At 42.0% G+C, this 22,358-nt stretch overlaps 1 protein-coding gene across 3 annotated transcripts in view; it reads right to left on the bottom strand.

Annotated features, from left to right (window-relative positions):
• The window catches only part of vta1 (vesicle (multivesicular body) trafficking 1), a 64,167-nt gene that overhangs the window by 26,925 nt on the left and 14,884 nt on the right, over positions 1 to 22,358 (bottom strand). For all 3 annotated transcript variants that reach the window (XM_056405158.1, XM_056405159.1, XM_056405160.1), the window contains exons 2-5: positions 21,742 to 21,836; positions 14,749 to 14,876; positions 7,578 to 7,653; positions 1,844 to 1,958 (exon numbers count right to left, since the gene is read on the bottom strand). In XM_056405158.1, coding sequence (XP_056261133.1) covers positions 1,844 to 1,958; positions 7,578 to 7,653; positions 14,749 to 14,876; positions 21,742 to 21,836 — 414 coding nt within the window. The remainder of the gene's footprint in view (positions 1 to 1,843; positions 1,959 to 7,577; positions 7,654 to 14,748; positions 14,877 to 21,741; positions 21,837 to 22,358) is intronic.

Here is a 22,358-nt window from a genome sequence, read left to right as displayed (position 1 = left end):
AAAAATGACGAAGGTTTCCTGATTAAAGTTGGGTAAAAAGCTTTACTGAGGTTCTTGCAGACCATAAAGTTCTAATGACAGGTCCAGATGTCTACAACACATCCAAAATACACAGGGCTCTCTATGTCATTATACTGACAATGAACTTGAAGGTAAGACGGACTTCATATTTTAGATTGTCTTCCTTGTCAGAAATCTGTCCATCTTGTACATGACATGTGGTACTGCTGTTTGAATATTGTAAATATTGCTCACCTGAATCTTGTTAGCCTTACTTGTTTATTTTTTCCATACGAATCAGATTCAAACAACTTTTATTTTTTCCGTGGTCATCCACCAGCCCTGCAATGCCTCCAAGTTAATCTGATTGGCACTTAAACCTGATGTGTTGAATTCTAGCTCATAAAGGTCTACTGACTGAAAGATTGTAACTAAATAGAATGAGTTTATGTGACTGACATTGTGCAGCATTTCTGATTTAGACCAATTAACATTTTATCAAAAAAAACTTGCAGTCACTCCCAACGGTCGATACTTGATACTTTCCATCTTCAATACTACGGACACATTTCAGTCGGTATACAAAAGTATTAGCATTTGATACCCAGTCCTACTCTGTAAAGGAGGATATAGCTTGCAAGCTAACATGTGAATGCATTTAAAAACACACAATATATATTAATAGGAATTCTTACTCAATCCACATGTAAGAATATGAGAAAAATGGCAGGATGTAATGTTGAGACCGTTCTCTGGTTTTGTCTGTGCAAACAGTGGGCTCTTTGATGGGGCATTTAAATGTCTGTTTTTTACTAGTAACAGAATAAATGTAATAAGATGGAAAAGGTCAGTCGAGGGGTGTTAGTGGTTTCAGAGAAAGAAATGAAAAACACAGCTGAGACATTTCAGTAGACTTAAACTAAGGGAGACATCAAACTGAATTACCACCTGCCAAAAGACAAATGCCGGTAAGCTTTAAGGATGACCTGTAAATTAGACCAGTCAAACAGCCACTTGAATAGAGAGCCACCATTTGGAGGTCGAAATCTACTGCAAAGCTCCTGTCTGCTTCAAAAATTGTGAATTTAGGGAAGAACTTACCACCCTGGCAGCCAAACAAGAAGGTTAGTTTCCTGTTGTGCTTTTTCCCACCGTATGCTTCACACAACCGAATGAACTTTAAGAGGCTGAAATGGCCATGTTGTTGTCTGAATAGTTCAGTCAATCTCCTCGGGATCTAGTAGTGTTTTCCCATGCTTTCTTTCTCCTAAAGGTTATGTTTTATAGTGTAAGCCTGGCAGCAGAAACCAGAGCTTTTCAGCGTGACAAAGGTCAGAGACTCAGAGTTGATCTGTGCTGGATATGAGGGGAATGGAGAATAATAGAATAAATATCAGGACAATCTCATGCTCATAAACACACATGGAGGCCCAGCACAGCCTTAGCACATTCAAATACATAGCCTAAATTCTTATTCAGAGTCGAATGACTTACATTCATTCTGACAAACAAGCACAAACTTACTTCAAATGTAAGAACACATTACATTACATCACTAATCTAGTCTCCGCACACCTCTAATCTCCCAAAGTCTCTAGTTTATACCACAGGGCTTTCCTGCAACAGTCCCAGAACTGATAAGGCACACAATACAGAACCAAGCTTCACATGCACGCACATATACACACTCTTACACGAACACATAGACAAAACAATGTCAACAAAGGAAGTGTTCTTTAAAGAGCAAGCTCAGGAGAGAAAATGGAGTGTTTTGTAACTGGGAGCTCAGCAATGTGTGTGTTCGTGTATGTGTGTCTTTCAGTGCCCTATCAGTGTGTCCCACCTGCTTCCCCGTCCTCGTCCATGGCGATGGGCCCAGCCTGAGGCGTCTCCCCGTTCTTCAGGCAGTTGTGGATGTAGGTGGCCTTCCAGCGGGCATACTTCCTGTGCTGGATATTCTGATGGAGGCCAAATAATTGGGTAGAGAGACACAACAGCGGGATATTAGTCATGTTGGGAGGCCGTTTTCAGGGAGGACAGGAAGTAAAATGGGATTAAATGTAGGGTTGTAGGTAATTTGGTAACTAGTTGTGATGGCTAAGTGGGAGTCTATGGGCAGGAAGCATAAGTTAAGGTAGGCATTGTTAAGGGTAAACATAAGATGATGATGTCATGGCTTTGGAAGCTTCTGATAGGTTAATTGACAACATTTGAGTTAATTACAGGCACACCTGTGGATGTATTTTAAGGCACACCTCAAATACACTGCTTCCTTGTGTGACATCATAGGAAAATGAAAAGAAATCAGCCAAGATATCAGGAAGAGAATTGTGGAGTTCCACAAGTCTGGTTCATCCTTGGGTACAATTTCTAGATACCTGAGGGGCCACGTTCATCTGTTCAAACAATTATACGCAAGTATAAACACCATGGGAATGTCCAGCCATCATATCGCTCAGGAAAGAGACGGGTTCTGTGTCCCAGAGATGAACGTGCTTTGGTGCGAAATGTGCATGTCAACCCCAGAACAAATCAAAAGACTGAAGATGATGGCTGAAGCTGGTAAGAGAGTGTCATTATCCACAGTGAAACGAGTCCTGTACCGACATGGGCTGAAAGGCCACTCAGCGAGGAAGAAGCCATTACTCCAAAAGCAACATAAAAAAAGATAGATTACAGTTTGCAAATGCACACAGGGACAAAGACTTTATTTTTTGGAGACATGTGGTCTAATGAAACTAAAATTGAACTGTTTGGCCACAATGACCATCATTACATTTGGAGGAAAAAGGGGGAAGCTTCAAGCCTGAGAACACCATCCCAACTGTGAAGTACAGGGGTGGCAGCATCATGTTGTGGGGGTGTTTTCATCAGCCAGGAAGTTAAAGCTTGGGTGCAAATGGGTCTTCCAAATGGACAATGACCCTAAACATACCAGCAAATTAGTTACAAAGTGGCTTAAGGACAACAAAGTCAATGTTTTGGAGTGGCCATCACAAAGCCCTGATCTCAATCCTATAGAAAATTTGTGGGCCGAGCTGAAAAGGCGTGTGCAAGCAAGGTTGGCTACAAACCTGACTCAGTTACACCAGTTCTGTCAGGAGGAATGGGCCAAAGTTCCAGGAAACTATTGTGAGAAGCTTGTGGAAGGATACCCAAAATGTTTGACCCAAGTCATGCAGTTTAAAGGAAATGCTACCAAATACTAATGAAATGTATGTTAACTTCTGACTTTGAAGAAAGTAATTAAAAAATTGTCTAAAAAATTATCTCTCTCATTATTCTGGCATTTAGCAAATATAAATAATTTTGGTAATCCTAAGTGACCTAAAACAGGAAAAAAAGGTTATGTGTCTTTTTATACAGTGTATGTAAATTTCTGGTTTCAACTTTATATTATCTGTACAGTGCCCTTAATGTGAGGTAATCATTTGGGGCCAGGCTTTAAAGGGAAGGTCTTATTTGTTGAGGATATTAAGATTAGCGTAAATGTTGGGGCCAAGATTTGAAAAGATTGGTATCATTTGTTTGAGACATGAAGAAAGATTTAGGGGTATCATACATGGGGCAGTTGCTGGGTTCAGGGGGTAATAGTTCAGGACATTTACAGTGAAGAAATCCTTGTTGGCTATATTGAAAAGAGTATTAGGTTGTTGGAAGCAATCGTAGTGGGGTACATTTAAGAAGCAAGGTTTGAAAAAGGTAGGTATTACTTGGGGTAAAAGGGGAGAATTAGTTGTTGAGGATACAAAAAGTGGGGTGATTGTCAGGGGCTGCGATTGAAAAGGTTAGGTATTAGTGGTTAAGAACAATGAAAGTGGAGTAATTATTTGGGGCAGTTTTTGACAAGGTCAGTGCACTTGTTGAGTACATTAAAATCATTTTGGGCAGAGATTAAAGGGGTATTTTCGTTGTTGGAGCAATCAAAGAAGTAGTAGATGTTAGGGCAAGGGTGTTGCGATATTAAAGATTGGGCAATTGTTAGAGACAGGGGTTGAAAAGGTGGTTGGTAAGGTGTTTGGGTGTAAGTAAGAGGTAATGTGTGAAGAGGCCAGAAGGAAGTGTTAGTAAGGGCAAGAGTTAACGGGTAGAGTGGGTTAGGGAGTCAGGATGTTCAAAAGGTGACAAGAGCTGAGTAGGCAAAGAGAGGAAAGCAAGGAAAGCAGATATACACTGAAAAGGAGCTGATAAGAATGAATGGAGAAATTCCTGCTTCTACTAGATAAGTGCCATGTTTTCAGCAGCAGCTCAGGAACAATGGCATACTGGAGCACTAAGGTCTGATCTGAAGTAGGCTGGTGTTTATTCAGTTTCAGTCTTAAAGACTGAGTCATTTCTTATCAGTGACACAGAACTGCTGTGATGTTATACCACAGCATGGGAAGCCAGGAATTTTAAAACAATCATTTTAAAATTTCAGGAGAAAGGTGACTCAGTGTGAAGTTATCAAATGAAAGAGCAAAATACAGCAGGCACCTTGAAAGGCGCTATAGGTTGCTGCGTAGTGCAGCATTGTTGATTCCTCGTCATTTTCATGACGCATGCAGCATATAAATATGTAAAATACGTATAAATATATCATGAAAATGACGAGGAATCAACAATGCTGCGCTACACAGCAGCCAGCAGGAGACTCAATGCCTCGCTACACAGCAACCGGCAGGAGTGGCGCTGCGCAGCATCCGGTATGAATGGGTTAAGTTAAGTTATTATTATAATTAAAACATAAAGAGTGGATGATGGATTCTTTAAAATGCAGAATTAAAACAATTTAGGAAGAAAATGAAAAAACAATTAAATAGAACAGAATGGAAGTATAAGGGGTTACAACAAAACCTGACAGTACAGACAGTATGAATACTCCAAGTGATTAAATACAATGTACCAAAATTAAGAACACCACCTCAAGAAAAAAAGATTGAAACCACATGTCCCAATGAGCAACCCAATTGCATGTTGGCTCAAGCTCATCCCTGCCCTTGATGGTTTATACTATAGCCTGACCAATACTGGATTTTTGAGGCTATAGGACAGTTTTTAAAAAATCTGACAGTGATAAGTGACCCTGTCCATCCTGGACGAGGGCTCTTTCTGCGGTCTCTTCCATTTTTTACTGTTAGTGTTTTAGGAGAGTTTTACCTTGTCCAATTTGAGGGTCCAAGGACAGAAGGTGCCATATGCCGTACAGATTGTAAAGCAAATACTTGATACAGGGCTGTTGGATACTGACTTGACTGTCTGTGTCAATCAGTTTTGCTTCTTTGGTTTATTTATTAGTAGTTTTTACCATACATACATACATACAACACAACAAGGAATGCTGTAATTCGATTGGTTTGGGGTGTTTGACCCACAATCTTTGAGTATATTTGAAGAAATCTGGACAGTCTAGCTTTAGGTTTTACAGCCACCTTTTTTTATGCCTTCAGTCTCCTGTAAAGAGCTATGAGTCAAGTTGAACATGAACAGCTGCTCCCTGTAACACAAACGGATGATAAACTTATGAATGTAGAAAGTATGGTCTGACACTGTCACTGTCAGGCTCACTGGGTGGACAGCAATTATCATAGCTGTAGGCGGTGAGACAGATGGTCAACGCTGTCATTGTCTGCAGGGATCAGCGCTGCGACAGCCTGGGTGATAGAACGATGCAGATATGGCTTTCTGCTGTAACACAGCGGCCCTCTGTAAGGCTTTAACCCAGGCAGGGTTATGGGTCCTTTAAGAGGAAAGAGGGACTTGAATTAACAAAGGGACCCAGCATATTTATACCAGGTAGAATTTAAATTATTGCAGCAAGGCTTCTCCCGAGAACTGATGATTCTCTGGAGGAGAGGTCCGAGAGTTCCAAGGTCCAGACTATGGAGCAACAATGTGTTCAAATGACTGGCATCCTGTTGCATCACCAGTGTTCGGGTCTGTTTGTGTGAATGGAGCATAAAATTCGTACTGCCTCTGTCATCAAGGCTTCAGGGGTTTTAAACAACCACTCTGAAGAGACAGGGCTACCCAGATCTGTCTTCTTTAACATTCATTCTTACAATTCATCGTTACAAGCTTGTTTCTCCTGCTTTTTGTTGCTGCTTGCTGATGATTCTAAGACAGTTGAGAGTTGCCTCAATGACAGTAAACTTAAAAGAATTTGATTGCCGTCAGGACTTGTGACAGCATGTCTGACAATGAGGAGAGTACTGATAATACAAGGATTAATGGGAAATTAACCCGTGTAAGGAAATCCCCTGATATCTTCCTCTGCTTCACAGGAAGGTCAGAGGTTAGCTGCACAAAGTAAGGTATGCAGGGATTCAGTTTCTTGCTCAGTAGGGTGAATTCAGGCCAACATAGGGGGTTTGAACCTGGTTTCTTCTGCTTACTACTCACAACGCCACAGTGCAGTCCAGAGGGAAAGCTGTCACTGAGAATAATGGTTCCTGATGGTCGACAGCATTACATAACAACTGTGCCAACTCACCTGATCACTGACTCCACTCAGCTCAGGCGGGAAGCTGCTGAAAACCTCTTTTTACTGCCTGAAACTCAATCACTCCTGACTGTCAGTCCGCAGAGCACTCACCACCGGCCACTCTGAGGACTCATTGTCTGATGGTAGAATCAATGTGTGTGTGTGTGTGTGTGTGTGTGTGTGTGTGTGTGTGTGTTTGTGTCCATCAGGCCTCACTCACTGCAACAGCGAACTGTACGGTCAGAAGTGTCCTGTTGATGTTTTAATGGCTTCTGGGACACAACGTATAGAAAGACCTGCTGCGTGCCATGCTGTCATAAGCGGTATTGCTAATGAATGAATGAATGAATGAATGAATGAATGAATGAATGCATTTTTAATCTCTCTCATATTGAACAGTTTTCACCCATGTCCGTGTTTGTTTGTTTGTGTTTTTGTCAGCAGGATTACACAAAAACTACAGAACCGATTTGCACTGAACTTGGTGGAGGGATGGTTCATTGGCCAGGAAAGAACCCATTAAATTTTGGGGCAAATCCGGATCGCATTTTTTGTCTCTGAAGTCAGGTGTATGTTGTTTGACACCGGCCTTGGCAGTGGTCTGCACTCTCCGTTTTTTTTACATTTTCTTATAATATTTCATATTTTTTTTTATTATCTGATATTTTATTTTACTGCTTTTAGATCTTATTCATGTTTCTTTCTATTTTGTATTTTTATATTAATCTTTTCTGCTGCCATTCCACATGTTGTTATTGTTTACCTTGCCACCCCACTCTTCCAGTTTAATGTTAGTCCACAACGGGTATAGGGTTACTATACTGCCCTCATCACTCCTGGAAGAGTCACATCTCCAGTATCTACATTTCCCACAAGTATTATCCCCTTTTCGCAGAATTTTGGCATCGACTTGATACTGAAGAATCGGTTCTTGTGACGTCATTTGTTCAAAGGCACAGATGCATAATCTTTTTAATCTTTTTAGTCTTTGAAAAGAGGATAGATGTTGTATTGGTTTTTGTCTCTCCAGGGGCTTTGTTGATCATTTTAATGAGAGTTTTCAGACAGTTTACAGAGATCAAAGTTGAGATTCATGTGAGGATCTTTATCTTACCTCCTCTGACAGCTCCCCAAACACAGACAAGACATCCAGCAGCAGACTGGCTGTGTAGAAAGACTTGATCATGTTCCTGGGGGAAGAACAGAGGAGGAGGATGACAGATAGAAGTAAAGGAGGGTTTAGAAATGAAGAGGAAAATAAGAAGGGAGGAAGTGAAAGAGGGAGAAGAGAGAAGGAAAACAAAGTGACCTTTAGTTTAGTTTTTTTTTTGCCAAACATCCAAAGTATTCTTGCATTTTTCTCAGGCGCTGTAGTAAAAGTTTGCCAAAAGGTCTCACCATCTCAAAAGTATACTGAGCAACCCAAAATCTAAGATCTAATACAAAATAAAAGTCATTTGCTATGAAGCACAAATCTCAGCTCTGCATATATAATGGACGATAAAACTAAAAATGACTTTTATTTCCAATTTCTCATAAGTCACAGTTTGTCCTCCACTGGTAGACCACAGAGATGTCCTGTTTCTACAGCTGATAGTTCTGGACCTGACCTCAACCACACATACTGAATGTGTGTGTGTGTGTGTGTGTGTGTGTGTGTGTGTGTGTGTGTGTGTGTGTTGGCAGTACTTAAATGTTGAGTGATCCCATTCTGGGCACACACAGACACACACAGACACACAGACACACACACACACACACAAATTGGCTCACAAGTGACAGTGACCGGTGGCTATGAATATTCATAAGTCATATTTATTAACAAATACAGACAGATAAATAGATAAAAGCCTGCAAACAGAAACACTGGTTTCCTTTAAGCATCTGTAGAAAGACAATAGACTAATATCCATAACAATAGTGCTTATATCATATATTTATATTTATATACCATATTTTTTGATCAGTGGAATGTATAATATTTTCTAGAAATTCAATTTAGAAAGAATTTATATATGATCTAACCAGAGTTCATTCTTAAAAAGTTGAATTTGAATGAGAAAATAAAAGTGCCTGCATGAAAGTGATGTAACCTGACATTTAGTGAAGATAAACTCTATGTGCAGTGAAAGCAGGAAAATTTCCTGTCACACATGGTAAACTAACAAGTGAACAGACAGTGTGACTGGGCAGTTGCTTCACTGTAATGTGATCTCCACGGATCCGCCAGCGCTGTCAAACAGCTGATCGAGCTGTCGAGTTCCCAACGTGACGAGGAGTTTCGGTTGTTGGATTTAACGCTCTCATTTGCATGAGATCAAAGTGCCGGTCCAGACAAGACGTGACAGACGACGTGAGCGCCGTTGACTACGCCCCGTGACTTCAGGCTGCAGCGTGACGTGCGAAGCAAAAGACTATCTCATTAGGCATGGCTGGTTGAAATGAACATGGTCGTCAACAAATTCTCCTGGAAGAGCGGAGATTATACACTAAAATGTTTCTGTCACAACTCAAATCCATCCAAAGCAAGCATCCAGTGGCAAAGAAATCTGGAACATCTGGAAACCTCTGCATTAGGTGATACTCTATGTAAAGTGATGGTTTACTGCTCATTGTATTGATCACTGCAACACAACCGTAACGAGCGGGAAGACAAGGATGCAGAGAAGATACTGGAAAACGTTACCATAACCAATTCTCACATCATATTCAATCTCATAATTAAATCAAATACCAATTATATTGATTTATAACCTAGTTTTATCCAACAGCACATTATAGCTGCTTGAATAAATGTGAAGTGATTTGTTAAATAAGTTTAAATATTGCAGTTGTAGGTGGCTGTGATTTTCTGGTTTTAAACTATAAGCCACAGCCCCGATTTACCGGCACTTGGTTAGGGGTGATTTCCCATCATGACACGGACAGAAACACACACACACACACACATTTAAAGTAAGGAATATGAATGGGTTCCTTGTGGTGCAGTGTGTGAGCTACTGAGCAGTGGCCTCAATATGTTGGAGGAAGTTTCTTATTCCACCAAAGTTTTCCCATAAACATTCACCTCTGGGCCTCAATGTGTGTGTGTGTGTGTGTGTGTGTGTGTGTGGGTGTGTGTGTAATGAATGAGGACATGTGCCAGTGTGTGTTTTATACATGTAGAAGTATTTATGAGTGTGTATGTATGTCTACATGTACATATGTGTTTCTTGACTGTAAATTTGCTGAGTTTGTGTGTTTCTGTGTGTGTGTGTGTGTGTGTGTGTCCAGGGGGTGACATAACACACCACTGAGGCCTGGGTCCTGTTAGCGCAGACCACTGCTTCTTGTAAAACCACAGGCTGTTTGCCCCCCCCTCCTGAACAGAACAGAGATATTACCCAATCCTGTCTAACATACCTGCTGGAAACAGAGAGCCTCTGAACGCTTATTTACATCGCAAACAAGTCCAGAGGACCTGTCGCCTGCATCCATTCATCCTACACAACCTGCCACCAGCTGCTCACACTTACTGACAGGGAGGGAAACCAACTTTCCTGTTGCGGTACCCTGTTTATCCCAAAAGAAACTTTCATGTGAGAAACTGTCCTGAAGAATCTTTAGTTATTTTTCAAATTTTCCGCTAAACTGATCTTGTTTTTCTTACTGAAAAGATGGTTTTATTTTTTATTTTCCATTTCTCATCAGTTGTGACAAACCTTTTTCTTGGAGCTTTGCAATGTGAGCAACACCCTGCATCTTTAGATAAGGAAAGTTCAGATAAGCAAACTAAAGGAAAAGAAAGACACACACGAGGAAGAGCAACAAAGGTTCCCTCTTGAAGGATGTAGTGTTTCCTCATGAAATACACATAAAGACTCTTTCTACTTTGAAGATTTATTTCATTCCCAGATGTTTCCTGTCAGGAAAACATCCCTTAAAATTCCACTTATCATATTCCAGATGATAAGAGGAATGACGGGAGGAAGATCTAAGAATCATGAATTTCCCAGTGAGACTAATCATTTGAAAAAGGTCCCATACAGTCTAAAGGTCTCTGTCCATGTGTTGTTTGATTATAAAGCAGATCTAGGTTCTGTATTAAGACAGTGAAAGTATCAGAGCCTCAGTCCACAGACAAATGCACACAGCCTGTATTCAGGAACTGAGCCTTAAAACCAGCCGTCAGGACTTCTGTGACTTTGTGATGTCACAACTATATGCCCGCATCCACCATCCAATCTTTTGTTGTTGTTGTTGTTGTTGCTGCTGTTTTTTTAACTTTATTAACAACACAATACCAAGCCGTCATTCCGTCACTGAGCTAGCATCCACAAGAAAGAAAAATGTCAAGGAAACGCTGCTCAATCTTTAGGTGTCAGGAATCCAATATATCGCTGCACAGCTGGCCCAAAGATAGCAATATTAGACACTAGTGACTAAAGTTTATTTTCTGAAATATCAAAGCATTTTAGTATGACTTTGACTGTCCGTCCAGCTGATTTCAGCGCTGTCAGCCTATCTCCATTACCCATTCACCGGTGACTTTTACCAAGCAACTGTATCAGGCTACAATCTGATACCTATGGTTGGCCTGGCCCTGTGTTACTGAGAAAGTAGCCAGCCAATCAGAAGAGAGGCTCAGAGACCAGAGAGAAGCCTGAGAGAGGAGATGTAAAACTACACTGAGATGGTTTTCGGTTCTTAAAACCAGAAATATATCTTCTGATGGATCAACACTTCAAATAAAACACAGCGGAAGAGGAAAATATGGGACCTTTACTTGAACTTATCCAATTACATAAACTGATGGATTTATTAATGGTTACACAAACACTTCAAATCATCACATTAAATCTGAATGAATTTTGAAACTACTTCTTCCCTTGTTTCCTGGTGAGTTAATTGGGCGGATACATCAACAATCACATCTGGGACAGAATTTTCTCTCTGTAAAAACTGGGCCTACTTGGCAGCTATATCTCTCTTTACACTTCCTCTCTGGTATCTCCTTGACCCTCTTTCTACAATATTACCAAGTTCTGTGGAAAGGGAGGTGCTGACGGAGAAAATTATTAACACTCCAAAATGTTTACATGATTTAAACCACACCCAGTCACGCCAGCTTTCAGTGAATTCCTGTAAAAACACTCTTATCACATATCCTACGCACAAATATTTGAGATCAAATACTCCCCTGTAAGCACATACACACACATTAAATCAACAGGTTGCCAAGCACACTGTCTGAGGTTGTTTCCTGACCTGAATAAGCACCACCTTAGCAGGCAAAGCCAAATTTTAAAACTTCCATGGAAGGAACTTGTTGGAGCAAAGACAACCAGACCGTGGTGACCAATCACAGTTCTCATTCATGTTCAACTGATTCATCCATAAAAATAATGGAAACTGAACCGCTTCCAAAACACCAAAACACAAGAAAGAAATATCTATGAAGTTAAACCACAGATAAAAACACCAAGTATATTCCAGAACAGAAATATCACAAACTGTTCAAAATAACATTCCAAATATTCTCCTTACAGAATTCAGAGCTGTAATGATTACTGATTATTCAACTGAGAGGAAGTTAATTGAAAAATCTTAAAAAAATAACAAAATAGTTGCCAAACATTTCCTAGTTCCAGATTCTCAGTCCTGCTGGTCATGGTTTCCCAAGAAAGGTTGAACCGAGGGCAACTGGACTTGACTGTAGAATAGATACTAGAAAGAAGCAGATGTTTGAGATGTCACGGGTCCAGTTGCCCTCGATTCAACTTTTCTTGGATAACCAGTCCCAGCTTCTCAAATGTGACAATTTGCTGTTTTTCATAATGGTAAGCTGAAAATCTTTGGGTTCTGGGCTGTCGCTCTGACAAAACAAGACATCTGAATACGTCACCTTGGTGTCTAGAAAATAAACTGTAATGGGCACTTTTTTAATGTTTTATCAAACAAATGATTAATCAATTAATTAAGAAAATAATGGGGATAATAATCAAAATAATCAGTTCTATCCCTAGTTCTTGTTGTTTCCACGTGGTATTTTCAGTAGCTGCTGTGTAGTTACAGACACCAGGTTCACACCCAGAGTCCCGTTTGTGGTTTAGGCAACAAAACCACTTTGGTTAAGGTTCAGGAAACATGGTGGTTTTGGTTAAATGTAAATAAACAGTCTGAAGTCACTGTGAACCTCTTCTGTACTAAACCAGATCAGGATCTTTCTTAACGTGAACCCAGAGCTGTTAGAGTCTATAGACAGACAGAACCACAACACAGTCTAATAATATTGGAGTCAAAACAAGAGGGTATTGTTCGGCAAGATCAGATGTTTTGGTGAAAAAAAAACATGTCTGTGAACATTTTACTGATAAATTCAGAATATATATTTATGACCAAATATGTAAATTACCATTAACATTTTCCTATTATGTTAATAGAAAATATAACTTAGTTTTCTTAACACAAGAAATAAGTCTGTTCAGTCACCATGAAGTCTCAAATAAATGCCTATATCCAAATAATTGGAACCAGCAGCTGTAATCAATAACACTCTGTAGCAGTTGAAGCTTAAACATAAAGAATAAAGACCGACTGATTTTTTGAGGAGCTGCTCTGTTTTTCTCATGAATGGCTGATTCACTTGCATCTGTCTTTTTGAGAGGATTTTATAAAAGTTACACGTTCATTGACATTTGACTGGGAATATCACACCATCTGTCTTTCCACTGCTTCAGCAAAGAAAGACCAATGAGCTTGAAGAAGTTAATTGAAACTAAAAGCCACTGGTGTGCATTTACACAGGCTTTCCCATCAATGTTGTTTTGGTAGGTTACTGGTGCTGGTATCATCTTACATAACAGGATCAAATCATCTCTGTTGCAGTATTTATTGCAGCCTGTTTGAATCTCGGTGTGAAGTCAAAGCTCCAGCGCGGATGGAAAAGTGCGGTGTGCATGGACAGAGATGAAATGATTGTGGTTTGAGGAGAGGGAGGAGCGGCTGAGTCATCATCACCGTTGGCGCACGCACGCATATACATGCACCGAGCCGTGCGCTGAGATGCGCACGCATGCAATAGGTCCAAAGGTTTTTCGACATATCATATATACCGTATCAGAATTTCAATCATCTGATTCACACGCCAGCAAGACAACAGCTTTGTCAATGTCTTCCAAACCTGTCCGACCAGGACAATGAGTCCCTCAACTGTTTTCTGATCAGCCGCAGCCACCGTTGAGGTTTGGGTAGTTTTGAGCACAAAAACCAATCTGAGAGCACAATCATAGTTAAAAGAAACCAACACTGATGGTTGCTATTAAATGAAAAAAAGAACAGCTGTCTCTAGGTTTGGGCCGATATTCGATAATATTTTATATCAAATATCATACAGTATATCGTGATATTTGGGCCGGACTGTGTTGATCAAATTTTGGATATCACCAAAGCCTAGCTGTCCCCTTGGTGACACAGCATCATCACAGTACCTCCACTTTTACTCCTGACAGATGGACAAAAGTACATCTCCTGAGTTTTAGTGATATATACCATAAGAAATAAACATGTAGTACAGACAGCTAGTGCCTCACACAGTGCGAGAGGCTTCGCACGACTCACCGCCTGTTGCTAAGAGACAAATAGGTTGAAAGGATAATGACACACTGTGCGTGTGTGTGTGTGTGTGTGTGTGTGTGTGTGTGCATGTATGTGTGTACGGCTGAAAGCTATCATAATAAAATGTAGCATGATGTGACTCATTGGCTGTGTAATCACTCCAGTGACAAGATTAGCTGGCAGGGAGGAGACATGCAAAGTTAAAGAGTTTTCTAATTAGGAGCATGTTTAATTAACTAACAGCATGCAGAGGAGAGGAGAGGAGAGGAGTAAGGAAGGAAAGGAGAGGAGAGGAGAGGAAGAGGAATAACAAAGTAGAGGAGAGGAGAGGAAAAGAGAGGGGAAAGAAGAAAAAGATGAAGAAAAAAGGATGGAATAGAGAGAGGAGATGAGGGAACGGGAGTGGAGAGGAGAGAAGAGGAGGACAGAAGGAAAGAAAGGAAAGTAGAGAGTACAGGAGATGATGAGAGGAAGGAAGGAAGGGGAGAGGAGATAAGAAGAGGAAGGAGGGAAAGCAGAGGGACAGTATAGATGAGTGGAGGATATTATAGGAGAGGGGAAGAAAAAAGGGGGGAGGAGAAGAAATGAGAGGAGAGGAGACCAGAAGAGGAAAGGAAACAAGGATAGGAGAAGAGGTCTTCAAACAGATATACCTACACTAGAATCAAAAAAGAAGCTGCGTGTCTTACTTGTGGAATCGTCCTCCTCGGTCCTCGTTGTCGGCGTAGATGAACATTTTTAAGGCGTAGTTTTCGATGTGAGCGTTACCAACGACCTCCTGACTGATGGAGTCGTTGTCACTCAGCTCCTTCTTCATCTGGAAAACAAACACACACCCACACAATTACTTATAAATGATTCATCTGCCACTTATCCGCCAGTAAAGCTTTCTCTAAAATTAGGCTAGAATTAGTTCTGGCTTTAACTAAAACACAAAGTTTCAAACTTGATCCAAGTCCTGAGTCAAACTTACACCATCTATTCACACAGGTCTTTATGAACCATGCATCTCTGCAGCATCACTGATATCTGTTTGGAAATCGGACTTATAAAATCGAGCAGCCTTCAGTGTTGTTTTTCTTCACTGATGTGCTCCAATAAATACAGACACGAGTGTGTTGCTTCAAGAAAACTGAAATCTCTTGGTTTAGGGCAATATAAAAATTTCTCTTTCAAGTAAAAACATGTTGGCTTTAATTATAAGCCATAGAGTCTCTATCTCGCCCCATTTGCCTTCACTTTGAATGATGTCCACCTGAAATTCTCTCTCTCCTTCTCTCTCTCTCTCTCTCATCCAGCAGAGCTTCAGGTTTCTTGTAAAAATCACTAAAGCAAACATGCTGGTTCTTTCCAACAGGTGGACCCTTACCTGGCTGAATAGACACACTGTTCACTGCTGTAGCAGAGCAGAGGAATGTATGACCAAGACAACTGGCCAGGGAAAACAAAGACTCCAACTACACTGACACTGAGGGTCCGGCTCACTCTTATAGCTTTCTATCTGACTGAGAACCAAACGATCGAATCACCAGTTTGCCTGGACACAAAGCCAGCCACAACTCACAAACACTTTTTGATTTTATTCTGAAAGTCCTGACCAGAGGTTGGCGATTATTATCTTTCTGCCACTTTCACATGTTTTTCAGATGTTTGTCCGATTGCCGCTATTCCTCCCCTTCGCCTCGTGTTTCCCTGCATGCAGACAGGTCTCTCATCGCGGCGGACGGACTGCGACTCCTTCGTCTTGGACTGCAGCTGGTGACGGTGGTTCTTGTTCTGCTCCGGTGTAGAACAGGAACTGGTACATGTGGTGCTACGCCTAAGTTCACCGAGGCTGCAGAGCAGAACGAGGGCTGACGTCGCCAGCTGCGGTTGGCGAGCTAGCTGCTTAGCTGTTAACAATCGCTGGTTTGCAGTAACTAAACTTTTAAAATCGTGTAATAAGCAGCTTTTAATCACAGGATCTTTATGATTCATTTGAAAAAGTAGATCATATGCCAAAGTCAGATCGCCCATAATATAAGATCATCAGAACGCCCACCCCCACTACAAATGATACTTAAGTGGCAAGGTGGAAATAAAAGCTGCTTTGGAAAATACCCTGTGGCTCACATCTGTCCACACAGTCATTTATGTGCAGTATGTTATTAATGTATGTTTTGGATAAGCCAAATTAAACAGCATGTAGGAGGTGATATTGAATAATGAGCAGCATGAATCACAGTGAGTGCTATACATCACTGCCGTCCGCTGAGATGAAATTTCATCAATCATCTCCATCATGCTAAAAACAAACTCCTTGAAAAGCAGTTAAAAGACATGTAAACAAGTGACTGATGATGACTACCATCACTCTTCATCCCTTAATTCGCAGCCTTCTTCGACGACTCTGTGTATTTTTAGATAGGCCTATAACTTCGGTGGCGACTGCAGCTAAATTTAGCAGCAGCGGACTGGTAGCTGCTGCCGATTTCCCACCCTGCACCATATGAAAGTGATTTTTAAACAAGCGATTTTCCACCGTCCCAGTGAGAGCGCAGCTGAGGAGAGTTGAACCGGCGACGGTGGTGGAAAATAGAATTAATGAGTCAAACATGTATTGTAGGTACGAGCCAGGTCTTCAGGGAGAGGGAGAGAGAGAGTGGTTTGAGTCCTGACTCGCTCACTCTGTAGAAATGAGTCACAACTACCCGCAACAGTTCATGAAGAAGTGGAACATACAACAACAAAAAAAAAAAAAACCTCAGGGTATCCCCGTGTTGCAGAAAGAAGAAACGGCTGTTTTACAGTCACACACTCATATACAAATGTCCTGAATAAATAATCTCGTGTGGTGGACTGTGTGGGCAACTACATTATGACATTTAACATTTTAAAAGATGAATTAATTAAATTGATGAATTTAAAGAAAATCTGGATTTAATACATCAAACTTTTTCTTATTTAAACTAACTTATCAATTTATGCCAGTTTGAACAAATAAAAGTTCTGAAAATAAATGATGGCAAAAAGTCCACAAACTGATTCAGTGTATGAACAAAGGTGTGCGGACGCCCACGTCCAACCAGCTCTTAGCCTGGGGCCGACATGTGCGCATGTTCTCATTTTATGTGCCTTGTCTGCTTTTATTTCTTTAGTAACACTGCTAAGAAAAGAGCTGTATAAATAAAGTTTATTATCAAGATAATATCATTATAACATGCCAATACCCCCCAACAATTGTCTGACGCCCCATTGGCAATGCAGTCGACCCTCATGTGCAGCCTTCCAAGTTGTGGACCCACACCCAATCCTTCAGGATAAGCACAACCAGGCCGCGTGGCCGTGAGCCATCAGGCGTTTCCCTTCCAGGCCTTACTCCATAAAAGGGGGGGGGGGGGTCCTGATCTACCACTCAATCTGCCATTCATCCCTCAGCTGTGGACATGAGTTTCTAGGTAATGACCTAAAGACCGAGATCACAGATACAAGCGGCACAAGATGAGTTTCCATCTCAGGGTGTCGATGGGCTCGACCTGTTTGGAGCGCAGAGAGTAGAGAACGACAGCTCCTTCATGTTGAGATGATTCACGATCAGAAGACCTTGGGGCAGGCCCTGAACTATGTGGACTGGAAATCTGATATTTACACGCCATTGTGATGGATTTGACTGAAAATGTGCACCATTACCTCCATATCTAAACAGCATCACATCTGGCCCCTCCCTGTGACGGCAGGCTTTTCACTCCACCTTAAAATTGAGGCCGTTCAGCTGGAACAGCTACAAACACTTTTGGTTTTCTGATGCGATTTGTTTTCTAGTATAACCCAGTCCTTGTTGAGCTTGTTGAGTTGACCCAGATCCAGAAAGGTGGAGGAAAGCGGACAGATGGAAGCACTCTGAGTCACCAGGACAGACTGAGTCACCAGCTCGGGCCGATGCTTTGAATATTTTACCAACAAGGTTAGACTAAATATTAGAAACACCTCTAAGTATAAACGCAACACAATTCAACTGCAGCAGTTCAGTACCTCTGTAAAACTGTTTCAACAAACTCATTGTTATAACAGTATTGAAAGGTTTAATATTAATCAACCAAGCAGCTCCCTCAGTACATGTAATAATCTGATAACTACCTGACAATGGGAGGTGTAACCTATGTAAATATACAGACGTATATATGTACTTCAGAGTGCATAAACAGAACCAACATGAAGCTAATACCAACTTGAGTAACAGCTAACAAGCGCATATACACACACACACACACACGCATACATACACACACACATCAAAGCAGCGGATGTGAGTCCTGTTGGGAGAGTGAGTGTGTGACAGTAATGAAGATCCCTGAAGCCTCTATAAAACCTGGCTCAAAGGGGGAGCTCTGTGTGTGTGTGTATGTGTGTGTGTGTGTGTGTGTGTGTACACTTGCATGTTTTCATCTCTGTCCACTGTGTCCTTTAATTGGCTCTAAGCAATCAATAAAGTGAGTCCAGCATCACTGTGGGACTTCCCACCTCCTCAACACACCCCGACTCCTCCTCCCCTCTATAAAGACTATGACCTGATCTCATTCACCTCCTCTCCACTCCTCTCTTCTTTTTTCTGGAACAGTATCTCTAGATGCTGGTGCTCAGAAGTCGCTCTGCACATGCAAACAAAAGACATCCTCTCACATGTCTTATTTGCTGAATATGGCAGCACAGGATCAAACCTACTGAAGCCTGTAAGTGCTGTGATTTTTCCTCCTCTCCTCTCAGTCTGGATAAAAACACTCATTTGTTCGACCCCCGTCGGGGGGCTCCGAGCCCGTCTCATCTCACTTCCTCCATCCTTGCCCCCCTCCTCACCATTACAGCCCTATGAAGTCTAATTAGCGTGGCCCCTGCTGACAATCCAGAGAGCAGCCTACTCAGAGTTAGTGCCTGTCAAACGAAAGCACCGGCCTCGACCCGGCTTTAACCAGACGATATGAATACGTACCTGTGAGGTCGGAGAACAAACGGAAACAAATTGAGGGTCTTTTTTTTTTTTTTTAAATCCAGTGCATTGGATGAGAAAATGTCTGATATGGTCTTCATGTTTCCAACCATCCATCCATCCATCCATCCATCCATCCATCCTCTTCCACTTATCCAGGGTCGAGTCGCTGTGGCAGCAGGCTAAGCAGTGTATTCCAGACATACCTCTCCACAGCAACACTTCCCAACTGGGGGATCTCGAGGCGTCTGCAGGCCAGGTGGGATATGTAATCCCTCCGGCAACCTCTGGGTCTTCCCCCGGGGTCTCCTCAGAGGCTTTGTTGGGGATTGTACCAAACGCACATGCTCCTTTACATCTGGAGAATATGATTTGTAGGCTGGGGCATCTCTGTTGCACCGCAACGCTTCATTTATGGTCCATCGTGACACATTTTACCCTTGTTAACAACATTTAAAAAAAAACTGCAGCTCCTGCGATTTGGATATTGCACTTGGCTATATTGAAATTTCAATAATATTAAAATTAATTGCTGAGCTCTTAAATGAAAGAACAAACTTTCTAACCTTCCAGGAAGCTACTTGTCACTTTTCTTCAGTATTACCAGTTGACAATAACAACTCACAGAGCTGCTACTCAGTCTGACTCACACTGACTTTTTTCAGTTCAGTGACCACAGTGTGAGCGTTGAAGAAAGAGACGGTAAAAGTGAAGAGCAGCAGAATATTTATGTTCATTTTATCTAAAAGTGTTAGGCTGGTAACAGCCCATCATTTGGAGGCTGTGTTGAATGAAATAAGGCTCTTATTTAAAGTCATCTTCCTGCTTTATTGTACACCCAACCTCTAGGTGGCGCTCTGCACACTTTTAAGAACACACTGATCCCACTGGCAGGTGCTAGTAACTGTGGTGTAGTTAACATCTCTGAGGAAAGAAACCTCAAACCTCTGGGAAGACCCACCGCGACCAGCCCCAGCCACTGATGAACAACAGGCAAATGTCAAGCCTTTTAGTGTGTGTGTTTGTGTTTCAGTGGAGCCCAGCGCTACAGTTCTGCAGTGTGCTTGGTGAGAAAAGAGCCATTCATGCATGTGGTGCCGTGGTAAAAGGTGACATTACAGGCAGCCAGCAGCCCTGCCTGTGTGTAATGACAGTGCTCCAGCAGCAGTTTCCATATCAAACAGACACGCCTCTGATACTGATGTATGATGATAACAGCACTTGAACACCATTATTCTTCAGGAAGTATGTGTGTGTTCGAATGAATATGAAACAAGATTCTTATCAACCCTTCAGTCACTTCTTTTGCAGATGTGTCCTCGTGATTATGTTTGTTTATTTTAACTTCTGCCACAGTGTTAGACTCTAGATCTTTATATGTACAAGTATTTAAACTGGGCACCATGATGTGATGTTCTGTGCTGTGTCCCAATTCAGGGGCCGCATCCTTCGGAGGACGCAGCCTACGCAGGTGCGGCCTTTCGCCGAAGCGAACCGGAATGAGACTGTACGGTCTACGCAGGATTTTCACTTTGCATCACCAGTTTTGCCTACACGTACCGTTGCCGGGCTCCTGACGCCTAGCAACCTCGACAATATGAACAAAAGGTTTTAAGGCCGTTCATTTTAACAGTTGTAACAGTTGTACCAGCTGAAACCCAATACTTGCATTTAAAAGTGTAATCCTTGAGCTCTCTGTCTGTGTTTGCTGCCATATTATTTTAATTAGCTGGGCGTGCAATGAATCTCGGGATAGGCTGGGCCATGAAGGATCCACCCCTTGGTGCCTTTGTTGCCCAGGAAAAGGAGGACGCATTTCTCGGCCGCATTTGAAGGAGCCTTTGAGATGGGACAGTCCAGTCGCACCGCGGTGTTCAAATGCAGCCTCCAAAAGGATGCAGCTCCTGACTTTGGACTCAGCTCTAGTCCAGTGGTTCTGAAGCTTCTTTGCAATATTGTCTGAACAAAACTGAAACTTCAGCAACATTTTACTGAAGTGGAGGGATTCAAATGATTTTCTCAGTGCTTCAGCAGCCGAGTGATCGAGCCAAAGCCCGTTTCACTCGGCGGGTGTTATTTCTGAGAGTGTTGGTATCGCCTCCTTAAAAGATCTCCGGTTGAATTAGGTCATTTCAGGCAATGTTGCAAAGCACTGAGCAGGACGGACACTGGACGCAGGTGAAGTTGTGCCAGAAACCTCAACACACAAGTGAAATACGGTCACAATCTCCCTTTCCTGAGTTGCACTGAATAATGGCCAGAAAACATTATGTCACAATGAAGTTGATCTTTTTCATATAAAATATCATCACTTTTCCATTTGATCCTTTTCCATTTGTTGTAAATTGTGTCATAATTAGTCTGAATTATAAATTCTTGAGTTATGGCCAAAACATGTTTCGTGAGGTCACAGTGACCTTGACCTTTGACCTTTAATGACCAAATTCTCTTCAGTTCATCCCTGAGTCCAAGTGAATGTTTGTACCAAATCTGAAGAAATTCTATGAAGGTGTTGCTGAGATATCATGTTCACACAGAGATATAAAATGACTGTATTATGATGTCGTGTGTATCAGCATCTTAAAATATATATAGACTGAGACAGAGCAGCCCCCCCCCCCCCCCCCCCCCCCCTGCACACCCTCCCCCAAGAAGCCAGTACAGGATCCCACACAGGAAGAAACAGGACTGATGTAGGTTAGTAGTGGGAGTAACTTACCGACTCCAGCTGGTCCATGAGTTTGACCAGGAACTTTCGGCACTCTGGTGTTTTACTGTCCAGCTTCATGCCCGTCTGCATAGCAAAGAGCCGACCTGCGGGGGGTGAAAGGTGATGAGGATTAGACGTCTTTTTACTGCTCAGTAAAGTCCATTCCTCCACAGCCTCGTTCAAACGACCGGCCAAGTCGTGTGGAAGACTCATTACACTGGTTCTGATGAATTTTTCACAACAGGACGAGCGGCTTCTCGACAAGCCGCGGGAGTTTCCTCCTCCTCTGCAACAGATCAAAACACGCAGACACACAGACACACACGCACACACACGCACACGAACGCACACACACACGCACACACACGCACACACACACACACACACAACACCAGGTGGAAAGGTCCAAAACATCTCCACCTGAGCCAGGGACAGGCCTCGTCGTACAGAGAGGATTCAACTCCCACAATCTCTCATCTGTCAATTAGCTCTGTGGACAGATTCTTCCCTTCACATGATTTAGCACCTGAAGCCCTCAGGGTAGACGCCTGGAGCAGCCACAGGAATGAACACATGACCATTCACTTTGCAAATATTCCAGTTTGTCAGTGTTTGCAACATTCAGT

This window comes from Seriola aureovittata, chromosome 19, assembly GCF_021018895.1.
Source record: "Seriola aureovittata isolate HTS-2021-v1 ecotype China chromosome 19, ASM2101889v1, whole genome shotgun sequence".
NCBI lineage: Eukaryota > Metazoa > Chordata > Actinopteri > Carangiformes > Carangidae > Seriola > Seriola aureovittata.
Note: the sequence above shows the minus strand (reverse complement) of the source record. Positions and strands in the feature narration are given on the sequence as shown.